This window comes from Nicotiana tabacum, chromosome 17 (assembly GCF_000715075.1).
Source record: "Nicotiana tabacum cultivar K326 chromosome 17, ASM71507v2, whole genome shotgun sequence".
Classification (NCBI taxonomy): domain Eukaryota; kingdom Viridiplantae; phylum Streptophyta; class Magnoliopsida; order Solanales; family Solanaceae; genus Nicotiana; species Nicotiana tabacum.
The window spans coordinates 97,719,700-97,733,517 of record NC_134096.1 but is presented as its reverse complement, the minus strand read 5'-3'; the positions used below and the strand labels follow the sequence as shown (position 1 = coordinate 97,733,517).

The 13,818-nt window shown below is 37.1% G+C and overlaps 1 protein-coding gene across 1 annotated transcript; it reads left to right on the top strand.

The window, feature by feature from the left end:
- Positions 1 to 8,301: 8,301 nt before the first annotated feature.
- On the top strand, positions 8,302 to 13,428 carry LOC107804391 (uncharacterized). Its single transcript, XM_075234711.1, is given in 8 exon segments — positions 8,302 to 8,699; positions 9,732 to 9,812; positions 9,924 to 10,052; positions 10,601 to 10,835; positions 10,837 to 10,902; positions 11,025 to 11,040; positions 11,043 to 11,092; positions 12,494 to 13,428. Coding segments are annotated over 8 exon segments (849 nt in total). The 5' UTR covers positions 8,302 to 8,517; the 3' UTR covers positions 12,584 to 13,428.
- Positions 13,429 to 13,818: the final 390 nt, after the last annotated feature.

The following is a 13,818-nucleotide window of genomic DNA, read 5'->3' as shown; positions in this document are numbered from 1 at the left end:
CCCAATCTATGGAATATTCGATGCTACAGAAATCAATCCCGCCTGAGTTAATGTACCAAACATACTCAGGAATTGTGCTAAAGTCTCCTGAAGTCCGGGGGTAACAACAAGTGCTTCTGGTACCTGTCCCCCAACTGGAGCTACTAGTGGCTCCTCAACTGTTGTTCTGACATGTGCTCTAGTCGCAGCACGTGCCCTTCCTCGACCTCTACCTCGGCCTCTACCTCGACCCCGGCCTCTTGCAGCCCTAGCAGTATGTGCGGATGCCTACTTAGCTAACCCGATAGCACGTGTCCTCACCATATGTGAGAGAATAGAGATACAAAGGCTCAAATTCATAATTCAACAAATTCCGCACGACAGGAATGAAAGAAGTGGAAAATTCCTAACAGTTCTATAGCCTCTCGAAGATAAGTACAGACGTCTCCGTACCGATCAGTAAGACTCTACTAGAATCATTCATGACTCGTAGAACCTATGAACCTAGAGCTCTGATACCAACTTGTCACGACCCAAAATCCCACCACAGGAGTCGTGATGTCACCTAGTCTCTAAGACTAGGTAAGCCAATTTCCATTACATTTTTTAAGCCATTTTTTTAAAAACTAACAACAGAAATAATTACAATATACAACCTCCCAAGACTGGTAGTACTGAGTCACGAACTCTAACTGAATATATAGAATGATCACGAGGACCGAATATACAATAATGTTTGATTACAAGTTAACAGTACAATGAAATGAAAAGACTCCAAGGGACTGCGACGACCAAGCATCTCTACCTTGAATCCTTACGATCCCGCTTTATCTCTGCTCAAGTCTGTTATCTTCAATACCTAGCTCTGCACAAAAATGTGCAGAAGTGTAGTATGAGTACGCCACGATCGGTACCCAGTAAGTATCAAGACTAACCACAATGGAGCAGAGACGAGGTACAGTCAAGACACTCACTAGTCTAATAACCTGTGCAATATAATATACAAAATAATAGGAAATAAATAACAATAGGGTAACATGAAACAACCAGTGATATGCACAGCACACAACAAGAATACCATTAATATCGCTCAATAATTAATAAGTACAATTATACCCAATTAAATCAAGTCCTTCAAATAAATGTCTTTTACATATAATTCTTCCAAATAATTCTCTTTCAAATATAATTTTCTCAAATAATTATTTTTCAAATATAATTCTTTCAATAAATCTTTTCAAATATAATGTCACGACCCAAAATCCCACCACAGGCGTCGTGATGGTACCTAGTCTCTAAGACTAGGTAAGCCGATTTCAATTATATTTTGAAGCCATTTTTTTTAATTGAATAAGTAACTAAAACTAACAGCGGAATAAATATGAATATACAACCTCCCAAGACTGGTAGTACTGAGTCAAGAACTCTAACTGAATATATGGAATGATCATGAGAACCGAATATACAATAATGTTTGATTACAAATTAACAGTACAATGAAATGAAAAGACTCTAAGGGACTGCGACGACCAAGCAACTCTACCTTGAATCTTACGATCCCGCTTTAACTCTGCTCAAGTCTGATATCTCCAATACCTGACTCTGCATAAAAATGTACAGAAGTGTAGTATGAGTACACCACGGTCGGTACCCAGTAAGTATCAAGACTAACCTCAGTGGAGTAGAGATGAGGTACAGTCAAGACACTCACTAGTCTAATAACCTGTGCAATATAGCATACAAAATAATAAGGAAGCAATAACAATAAGGGTTGATAAAACAACCAGTAATATGCACAACAGACAACAAGAATATCATTAATATCACTCAACAATTAATAAATACAATTACACCCAATTAAATCAAGATCTTTAAATAAATGTCTTTTACATATAATTCCTCTAGATAACTCTCCTTCAGATATAATTTTCTCAAATAATTACTTTTCAAATATAATTCTTTCAATAAATCTTTTCAAATATAATTTTCTCAAATAAATATCTTTCAAATATAATTCTTTCATATAATTCTTTTTGAATAAAAATCCTTCCAAATAAATATTTTGAAAATAATTATTTCAATTAAAAAGCCACCATGTGACACCTCATTTCATAATCATAAAAATAAATACGGGTCTCAGCCTATTTTTTATATTTTTCATAAACACGGGTCTCAGCCCATTTTCATATTTTCACGGCACCTCGTGCCCATAATTAAATCATCATATTTCTCCGGCACCTCGTGCCCTCATTTCATATCATATTGCACGGATAATTCACGTGCCAATTATCATTATCATTTCATCACAGTACCTCGTGCCCACATTTCATATCACAACTGCACGGACAATTCACGTGCCAAATATCCTCATTATTTACTCACGGCACCTCGTGCCCACATTTTATTTTATAATCCGCCTGGCAATGGCCACAGGCTCTCAAGTTCAACATAAATCAGATTGTTATCAATTTACCAACAACAAGACAAATTGCACAAGGTATAAAAATAAACACAAGAAAATCACAACATCACATGAAAATTATCAACACCACAACCCCACATCATCATATATCGTCCCTGACAATAGCCACCCTTATCACTCCCATTGCCGCCCTTATCGCTCCTATAGCCACCCTTATCGTTCTGCCCAGAAAATATCAATAGTCACCCTTATCGCTCTTATTGCCACCCTTATCACTCCTATAGCCACCCTTATCGCTCCGCCTAGACAATATTCCAACAAATACAATAATAATGAAATGCCACCCTTATACCCACATAATATCAACGGTGAAATGCCACCCTTATCTCCCCAAAATAATAACTCACACAACACAATAATTTACATGGAAAATGATCACGGCAACATGACAAAAATCAATTCATATCACAATTTGCCCAATGGCCACAACCAAATTCAAAAGATATAACAAAATCAATTAATTTTACAACAAATAGTCCAAGGCTCCACACAATGTATATAACACCCAAAAATAATTAATAGAGATATAAATTACTCAACATAAAGAAAAGCCTTCATTAACTCCAAATTTTTTAATAATTATATAATCACCTCTTCTTAAGCTCATTTAATTAATTAATTGTAGAGGGAAGAATCCAAAAAAAAATTAAATTCCAATAATTATCAAACCAGCAAATTCACAGAATTTCATAAATAATCAAATAAAAATCACATCAAATTGTCATATAACAATAGATTCAACAACAAGGATTTAGGTACGACAAATAGATGATTAAACATATGCCAACAATTATTCAATTTACTACACAATATGTTCAAGACTTTAACTCAATAAAATTTGCACATATAAACCAAGTACGTACTCGTCATCTCGCGTACATGGTTTTCAATTACACATAAGAATAAATGCCTAAGGAAAAATTCACCCACTCGAGGTTAAGCAAGACACTTACAACAACAACAACAACAACAACAACCCAGTGTAATCCCACAAGTGGAAGCAAGACACTTACCTTTTTGAAATTATGCCGATATTCCAAAATCGTCTTCTTGCTTGAATTGACCTCCGGACCGCTCAAATCTAACCAAATTAATTGTATAACTTCATTAAAATTCATCAGAAACAATTCCCGATAATAATGCGTCAACTTAAAAATTTATTCCAAAAAGTCAACAAAAGTCAACATGGGGTCCGCCCTCGAAACCCGACATAATTTTCATGACATCCGAACACCCATTCCGATACGAGTTCAACCATACTAATTTTATCAAATTCCGATAACAACTCGACCTCCAAATCTTAAATTTTCGTTTTTGAAAGATTTTATAAAAAACTTGATTTCTTCCATTTAAATCTGAATTAAATGATGAATATAATCATGGATTCATGAAATATAAACACTTTAGGATATAGAACACTTACCCCAACCAAGCTTGTGAAAAATCCCTCTAGAATCGCCCAAATCCGAGCTCCAAAAATCCAAAAACGAAAATGGCAAAATGACCAATTTTTGGTCCTTAACATTCTGCCCAGATTCGCACCTGCGATTACTGTTCACGCACCTGCGGTTACTGTTCACGCTTCTACGAATCACTGTTCATGTTGCTGCCCAGAAAATTCCAGCAGCTTATCTTCATATCCGAATTGATCCGTTAACCTTCCGAAATCAACCCGAGGCCCTCAGAACCTCAACCAAATATACCAACACGTCCCAAAATACAATACGAACTTAGTCGAGGCTTCAAACCATGTCAAACAACGCCGAAATTAGGAATCGCGCATCGAATCGAATTATAAGTTTTCAAATCTTTCAACTTCTATATTTTGCGCTGAAACGTATCAAATCAATCCGGAATGACTTCAAATTTTGCACACAAGTCATAATTGACTTACTGGAGCTATTCCCATTTCCGTAATTGAAATCCGACCTCATTATCAAAAATTTACCTTTCGGTCGAACTTTTTCAAAATCTTATATTTTCTAACTTTCGCTAAAATGTGTCGAATTGTCCTACGGACTTCCAAATCAAAATCCGAACATACGCCTAAGTCCGAAATTATCATATGAAGCTATTTCCATCCTCGAAATTCTATTCCGGGGTCGTTTGCTCAAAAGTCAGCTCTCCGGTTAAACTTCTCAAAAATTCAACTTTCGGCATTTCAAGCTTAATTCCACTACGGACCTCCAAATAATTTTTTGTACACGCTCCTAAGTCCAAAATCACCATACGGAGCTATTAACATCATCAAAATTCTATTCTAGAGTCGTTTGCTGAAAAGTCAACTCTCCGATCAACTCTTTCCATTTAAGCTTCAAATTAAGGATTGTTCTTTTTAATTTAATTCTGAATCTTCAGTAAATCAAACTCGACCATACCCGCGGGTCATAAATGCATATTGCGAAACTGCTCGAGACATTATGTCACTCAACGGAGCCTAAATTCTTAAAACGACAAGTCGGGTCGTTACATATAATTTCCTCAAATAAATATCTTTCCAATACAATTCTTTCCTATACTACTTTCTAAGTAAAAATCCTTCCAAATAAATATTTTGAATATAATTCTTTCAAATAAAAAAGTCACCATGTGAGACCTCATTTCATAATCATAAAAATATGGGACTCGGCCCATTTTTATAGTTTTCGTAAACATGGGTCTCAGCCCATTTTCATATTTCCACGGCACCTCGTGCCCATAATTAAATCATCATATTTTTCCGTCACCTCATGCCCTCATTTCATATCACAACAACACGGACAATTCACGTGCCAATTATCATTATCATTTCATCACAGCACCTCGTGCCCACATTTCATATCACAATTGCACGGACAATTCACGTACCAAGTATTCTCATTATTTACTCACGGCACCTCGTGCCCACATTTTATTTTATAATCCGCCTGGCAATAGCCGTTGGCTCTCAATTTCAACAAAAATCAGATTGTTATCAATTTACCAACAACAAGACAAGTTGCACAAGGTATAAAAATAAACACAAGAAAATCACAACATCACATGAAAAATATCAACACCACTACCCCACATCATCACATATCGTCCCTGACAATAGCCACCCTTATCGCTCATATTGCCACACTTATCACTCATATAGCCACCTTTATCGCTCCGCCCAGACAAAATAAATAGCCACCCTTATCTCTCCTATTATCACCCTTATCGTTCATATTGCCACCCTTATCGCTCCTATAGCCACCCTTATCGCTCTGCCCAGACAATATTTCAAAAAACACAACAACAGTGAAATGCCACCCTTATACCCACATAATATCAACGGTGAAATGGCACCCTTATCTTCCCAAAATAATAACTCAGACAACACAATAATTTACACGGAAAATTAACACGACAATATAATAAAATCAATTCATTTTACAACAAATTGCCCAAGGTTCCACACAATGTATATAACACTCAAAAACAATCAATAGAGATAGAAAAATAATCAACATAGGGCACACTTTCATTAATCCAAATTTAGATAATTATATTAACACCTCTTCTTAAGTTCATTTAATTAATTATTTGAAGAGGAAAAATTCATAATGAAATTAAATCCCACGAATATCAAACTCACGGAATTCACATAAATATACAGGTAACATACACATCAAATCGTCATATAAAAGCAAATTCAGTAAATGCGAATTGAAGTATGACAGATGACTAAATAAATGCCAACAATTATTCAATTTACTACACAATATGCCCAAGACTCTAACTCAATAAAATTTGCACATATAAGCCCGAGTACGTACTCGTCACCTCGCGTATACGACTTTTCATATTTCACAAATGGCACATAAGACTCGATGCCTAAGGGGTAATTTTCCCACTCGAGGTTAAGCAAGACACTTACCTTTTTGAAGTTAGGCTGATATTCCAAAATAGCCTTCTTGCTTGAATTGACCTCTGGATAGCTCAAATCTATCCAAATTAATTGTACAACTTCATTAAAATTCATCGAAAATAATTTCGGATAATAATACGTCGACTTAAAATTTTATTCCAAAAAGTCAACAAAAGTCAACGTGGGACCCGCCTCTCAGAACCCGACATAATTTTTATGAAATCCGAACACCCATTCGGATACGAGTTCAACCATACTAATTTTATCGAATTACAATAACAACTCGACCTCCAAATCTTAAATTTTCGTTTTTGGAAGATTTTACAAAAATCTTGATTTTTCCTTTATTAAATCCGAATTAAATAATGGATTCAAAGGCATAATCATGAAAATTAATCAAAACTGGATAAGAATCACTTACCCCAAATACGCACGCAAGAATCTCTCCAAAAATCGCCTTCTACCGAGCTCCAGATTTGATTTTGAGTTATGAACTCAAACCCCCATTTTTTAGACTGTTAATTCTGCCTAGATAGGCCTTCTTCGCGGTCGCGACCATTGCTTCGCGTTCGCGAAGGTCAAAACCCAATTGCCTCAAATCCTTCAGCGCGTTCGCGACCTCCTCGTCGTGTTCGCGAAGGCCAACTATTTTTGCCCCATCATTTCCTCTTCGCGTTCGCGAACTCCTCGTCGCTTTCACGATGACTAGCTGACCAGCTCCTTCGCGTTCGCGAAGGCCAAACGACCTCAGGCCACACTCTTCCTTTCTTCTTCGCGTTCGCGTTGCCTTGGCCGCGTTCGCGAAGGCTTGACCAACTCCTTCTTCGCGTTCGCGTCCCCTGCTTCGCGTTCGCGAAGGCCAAACCAACAGCCCCTCAAATTCTTCTTCGCGAACGCGGGACTCCCTTCGCGTTCGTGAAGAAGGAAACCAGACTTTAGCAACAACAGTCCAAACAGCTCCAATTTGGTCCGAAACCATCCCGAAACACACCCGAGCCCTTCGGGACCCCGTCCAATCATATCAGCCTGTCCCATAATATAACACGGACCTACTCTAAGCCTCAAATCACATTAAACAACATCGAAATCATGAATCGCACCCTAATTCAAACTTAATGAACTTTGAAACTTCAACTTCTACCATCGATGCCGAAACCTATCAAATCACGTCCTATTGACCTCAAATTGTGCACACAAGTCACATTCGACATTACAGACCTACTCCAACTTTCAAAATCGGATTCCGACCCCGATATCAAAAAGTCAACCCCCTAGTTAAACTTTTCAAAATTTTGAGTTTCGCCATTTCGAGCTTAATTCCACTACAGACCTCCAAATAATTTTTCGGACACGCTCTTAAGTGCAAAATCATCATACGGAGCTAACGGAACTAACATAACTCTATTCCGGAGTCGTCTTCACACAGTTCCGACTACGGCCAAAATCCTAAGACTTAAGCTTTCTTGTTAGGGACCAAGTATCCCAAATCACTCTGAATCATCCGGTAACTGAATTCAACCACGCACGCAAATCAATACGCGTAATACGAAGTTGCTCCGGGCCTTATGCCGCCGAACGAGACTTAAATTCTTAAAATGACAGGTCGGGTCGTTACAAAAGGTTATAGGATTTTGTGTACGAAGGATTCTAGAATTTTAGCTCTTTTATTAGTTTATATTCAAATTAATAAATACATTATCTATATAATAATATAATACATATGTAATTAAGTATTGTTTTGCAGTATTTTATATTTTCGGTCTTTTTTCTTATTAATACCCAATACCATAATGATTACCAAATTTTTAAAAAAATACACACCGAAGTTTTGGGTTTTGGTACATAATTCCATATTCACCGCCGAATCCCAATCCGTAAAGAAGTCCTAAGGCTCATACCAGTCGCCGGCGACGCCGCTCTTCAATCATCCAACACCGTCCGGGCTCCGGCTACTTCTCCGGTAAGTCCCTTTCCTCCGTATCTGTATCTCTCTCTCTCTCTCTCTTTCCCTTTTTTCTCTTCAATTTCCCTACACCTTTACTTCCATTACTTGCCCCTTTCTTTTAAAAAATGGATAATTGAAACGCAATTTTGGTTTCTATCAGTGTCTTTCATTAAATGAAACGCCGCGGAAGAATGTTGATAAATCTGTAAAATATTTTAGTCTCGTGAATGCTTACAGATGAGAGTGAAAAAGCAGAGGAGAGCCGTGTGGTTTTACACGTCTTGTTTTGGGTTTAGAGAGCCATTTAAAATCCTTTGTGACGGAACATTTTTGCATCATCTTGTTGTGAATCGCATTACCCCTGCTAATATTGCATTGGCAAATATTCTAGGCGTCACAGTTAAACTTTTTACTACCAGGTTAATTTTGAGCAGCTCCATTTGTCTCTTTGAGTTAACTTTGTTTGCTAAGCTAAAGATATTTTGCTTTAACTAAATCTGTTTGTGTGTAAATGTTAGTTTGAGTGCCCGTGTGGATTACTAAAGAACTTGGTTCTTTACCGTGTTCCTTAAGCGTAAGCAATACAATAAACACATTGATTTTTACGTGGAAAATCACTTGGCTCAAAAGATTCAAAAATCACGACCTACCGCGTAGGATTTTCAACTCCAACTCCACTAGAACAATGAGCCAAAATGTATCAATTACAAGACTGTAATTCAATACTCTCCACTACTCCTACTCCTATTTGATTCACAAGTTACTCTAACTTGTAAAGCAAAATACTCACTCCAACTCACTAACTGTTTATGACGTTTGATTACAACTCAATTTCCCAAAACACATTTACTAGATTGACTCGGAAGAATACAAAGCAAGTACTCAACACAAATAAAGACAATTTATGACACTTTAGTTGATGTGTAAAAGGATAGTTCAGAAGTCCAAAGTCAATCCTATTTAAACACGACCTGAGATCTTCTAGGAGTCCTATTCATAGTCAGCTTCCTCTTTGATAGGACTCCTACTGTTCCAAGGATTCCACAAGTTTTGGGACTTTTATCTCCGACTGACTTATCCGTATCTTCTTGAGCAACGACCCTTATCACATATAGCAGCCATCTTCCACCAAACTCGGACTTGGGTAACTTTGAGATAAAGTTACTGTCTTGTTCATATGTACAAGTATCAACCATGAGAAGCTGATCCTTTAACCTGAGGAGCTGGTTTATCACAACAGCTAAGCAGTTACATTGATGATCTTGTTATTTGAGCAAGTAGTCACACTTTGTTAATCATCAAAACTTCAATACTCAACAGTAAAAATTCACTAAAATTGAAACAAATATTCTATATGAACCCATAGCTGTAAAAACATAATGGATTCAATGCTAAACGCCTTAAAAGTTGAACCCATAGAATTTAAATCTTGAATCCGCCTCTGCTTGTAGATGTGTTCTTGCAGAGTTGAAGAGCCTCGGTGGTTGCTATCGTGAATCACTGAATGTAGCTAATAACCTTATTACTGCACGGTTAGCCATTTCGTCTCTTCTTCTTGAGTAGCAACCAGTATGTGTGTTGCTTAAGTTCTCAGGACATTCTTTTGAGTTATGCAACTTATTCGGGATCTGACTTTATTGCAGATGTGACCATGAGAAGCGGAAAAGTGCTGTAGCTTGCATAACTGAAGTTATTGGAGAGAACAATTCTGAACACTTTTTTGTCGCTACTCAAGATGCTGTTTTGCGGAGAAAAAGGTATTTGGACTCACTTTTGCTCGGAGATGATATTGATAATGTCCCATATTGTGATATCAGACATTTCAGTTATTACAAAACTGGAAAAATTCCGTCACATTCTAGGATGTCTTCTCAGAAAGATCTTCCACATCTACTTGTTTAGTCCATTTCAAAGTGCTAAATTTTCAATCTCTGACTTGTCAGTAGTCGCAAGATATTTAACAATCTAAGTGGGAAGTGTAAGAAACAAGATAATCTTTGGCATCTGCAGAACTATGTCATGGTCTACCAGTTGATCTTATCTCGCCTAGCATGTAGGACTAAGATGATAAAACTGTAAAATATTTTGGTCTTGTGAGGAGTAACCTTAGCAATTCCAAATTCTTTGGTAATCTGTATGGTACCTTATGAAACGTGAAAGAGTGACCAAAAGCTATCTTGTATGTATGCCTCTTCCATTGAAAAGAAAGGAAAAAATCTCCACCATTTAGAACATTATATTATGTATATACCAACTGGCTTTCTCCTTTTTTTTTCTGACCTTTGTTTCCCCTTTCTCCTGAACTGGGGTAGATACGTGGTGTGCCTGTAATTTATGCTCTTAGGAATGCATTTTTTCTAGAACAACCATCATCATTTCAACGTCAATTTGCCAAATCTGCTGAAGAAGAACGCCTTCATATGACTGACCTGGAGTACAATATGCTTAGACTTAGGAAAAAGAGGAGATTGTCTGATGATGAACAAGGGGTTTCTTTGGATGCACCAGAGGAAGAGGTAGACAATTTTCCAGCAGTTCAGACTATCAACTATCAAGACAAATGCTAAGAGGACTGGAAGTGATGTCAAGGATATTGTTCGCTTCAAGAGAATTAAAGCTAAGGTTGGGGTTCATAATACTGTCGTATTTTCGCTGGCGCTTACAAATATAACTTCTTTTTTCTCTCGCTCTGTTGAAATATTGTTGTCCCTGAAAGACTGTGGTTTATGCATTGCCTTTCACAGGGTCCAAATCCACTATCGACAAGAAGAAAAAGAAATCTGTGGTTACACATGTTACTACATCGGGAAAGGTGAGATTCAGTTTCTTAAGTTATAGAAACAGGCTGGGGTAACATATTCATTTAGAGATGAATGGAATTCGTTTTTTTTTTCTGCCTGTCTGATCACCTCTTTGTTAAAGAGAGAAAAAAGAATTTCTACGTGCAACACCTCGTAAATTTTGTCCAAGGCTCTTGTATTCTTCACTTGGTCAAAACTATAGCGGCCTCTATAAATATCCCTGGGGAAACGGTATGCACTGTCCAAATTTTTTGACCTGATTAGTTCTGATCGATTTCCATGTTTTTAGCGAAAACATAGAATTAGTCTTCCACTCTTCCTCTAAAGTATCAGGAAAATGTAAAATTGCTTGGTCATAGTAGATTTTTACTAATGTATAAAAATGAGGTTTTGTTAACAATATGACGGATAACTTTCTTCAAATTAAGATAGTCGAGGTGTAAACCTGATCTTATATAAAAAAAACAAAGATAGTCAAAGTGTGCGCAAGCTGGCCCGAACACCACCGTCCTTAAGAAAAGACTAGATCTTAGGCCCTAAGGTTGCCTCGAGGTGTTTAGAGGTTGTCTAACCCCTAGGCGAGTCCCGATGTTCTATTTTCAGACATTGCTTACAACCTCTAGAACTTAATAAGTGCTTAGCTTAGAGCAATATGCATAAAAAGCAAAAAGTCCATGTAGCCAGTACCAACCAGTTGGGGTTGAACCTTACACATTGTGTTGCAGTTACATTATATTCGTTGTTTGCGAAGAATGGTTTTAGTCTGTTGGAGACTTGTGCGTTGGTGTTGATAAATGCGATGTTTAAAGAATATCTAGTTTTGGAGAAACTCTAATTTGACTTAAAAGACAAATTATTTTGTATTGGAATAAAATGAGCCTGAATAGACAGAGATATAGCCGACTCAAACTAGTTTGGGCTTGAAGCTAAGTTGATTGAGCATAATACCTTCACAAGTCTAGTAAATTATGACAATGTTATTTTTTTTTCTTCAAGTTTGGATGGAATTAACCAATTGAGTTGGGTGGGGTAATTCTCTCGGGCGGAAATCTGGTTTAACTCTGAAGCATAATCCAGGGTTTCTTAAAACAGCTCATTATAGAAAGAAGTGTAGAAGCACCTTGGGTTTTGTAACTCCTTCTCAGGGGATATACTGAGAACATGAGGTTGGATTTAATTATCAGAAGTTATAAGGTGTAGATTAGTACTAGTAAGGATATACTACTAAATGAAGGAAAAATGCGGCGATATGTGATAACCACAAGTGAAAATTGCTTTCATCCCCTTTGCCAGGCCATTGAATTATCTGAATTGGTGTAATAAACTATATTTTATTCTCTCTCTCCCTCTCTCTACCCCCCCCCCCCCCCCTTTCTCTCTCTTTCTGAGTGAATGTGAAAGTTCAAGTGCAGGAAAGCAAGAATGGTGATGGAAATGTGAGAAGCAGGAGGAAAAGGGAGAGGTTGAACGAGCACAAAAATGTAGTGGAAGGAAATATTTAGGGGTTGTTTGGATGTAAAAAAGTTATCCCAGGATTAATTATCCCGGGATTAGTTATTCCATCTTTCCATGGGGATAAAAAAATACTACAATTCCGGGATAACTAATCCGCGGATTACTTATACCGTAATTTTATCCCAACCAAACATGGGATAAGCTCTTCTTAAATTTAGTCCCGGGATTAATTATTCCTTATCCTTCGTACCAAACGAGCCCTTAATGTACAGGCATCCACCAGGAAATCTTTAGCTCATGACTTGCTTTGTAATATCGGGTAATGGTAATCTATAAAGTTAGGAGTCCAAATCCTGATGCTGCATCATAATGAGAGCATTTTTTTAGAGCTCAATTTAACTGAAGGCGCAGCTGTGAAAGTGCCAACACAATGTACATTGTAGAAGCTGCATAATTGCTTTGGAGTTTTATGGGTCTACGACTTCTTTTCTTAGTGGTTAATTTTGAATGGATCAAGAGTTTTGATTCTTTCTTGGGTCTGTTGCTTCCTCAACAAAATCCATTTCTTTTGTTGTCCTACGCTAGGATCTTTATGAGTAAGTTTTGCATCTTTTGAACAGCGAAGTTATTAGGAGGAGAAACCTAATACTATGTGCATAGTTTTCAACCCTTTCGGTTCTTGGGAAGAGGAGACTAATTATTATCTTTCAACTTAGAGCAGCAATAATGGTTGACTTTTAATTTGGGGTTACTGTTTATGGCATTGACTAATCCGGTTTCAGCTAATATCAACTATGACCTGTCTTCCATCACGTGAAGAATCCCAGATTTGTAATATGTGATTCGAATTTTCTTTTAATCAGAAAATTTGTGCTCGATTGATTTTAGATCATACGGAATCTTTATGAATTATGTCACTTTTGCAAGAGGAATTTTGAGTAACGGATACTATAAACATAATAACAACAACAACCCAGTATAATCCCACTAGTAGGGTCTGGGAAGGGTAGTTTGTATGCAGACCTTACCCCTACCTTACCCCTACCATAGGGTAGAGATTATAAACATAATATATACTATATAATTTGAGAACTTTTAGCACGAATTATGTGATCTTCTCCTCCAGGAAAGCCACCTACCACATGAGTCCTGCTCTTGCCACTTGTCAGTGGATACTTCTGTATGAGTCCACAACCAAAATATGGTTCTTTTGGACTTAAAGAATCAAAATATGTGGGAAAAAAATTGATAACCATAATATGTATAGCGCGTTTATTTATCG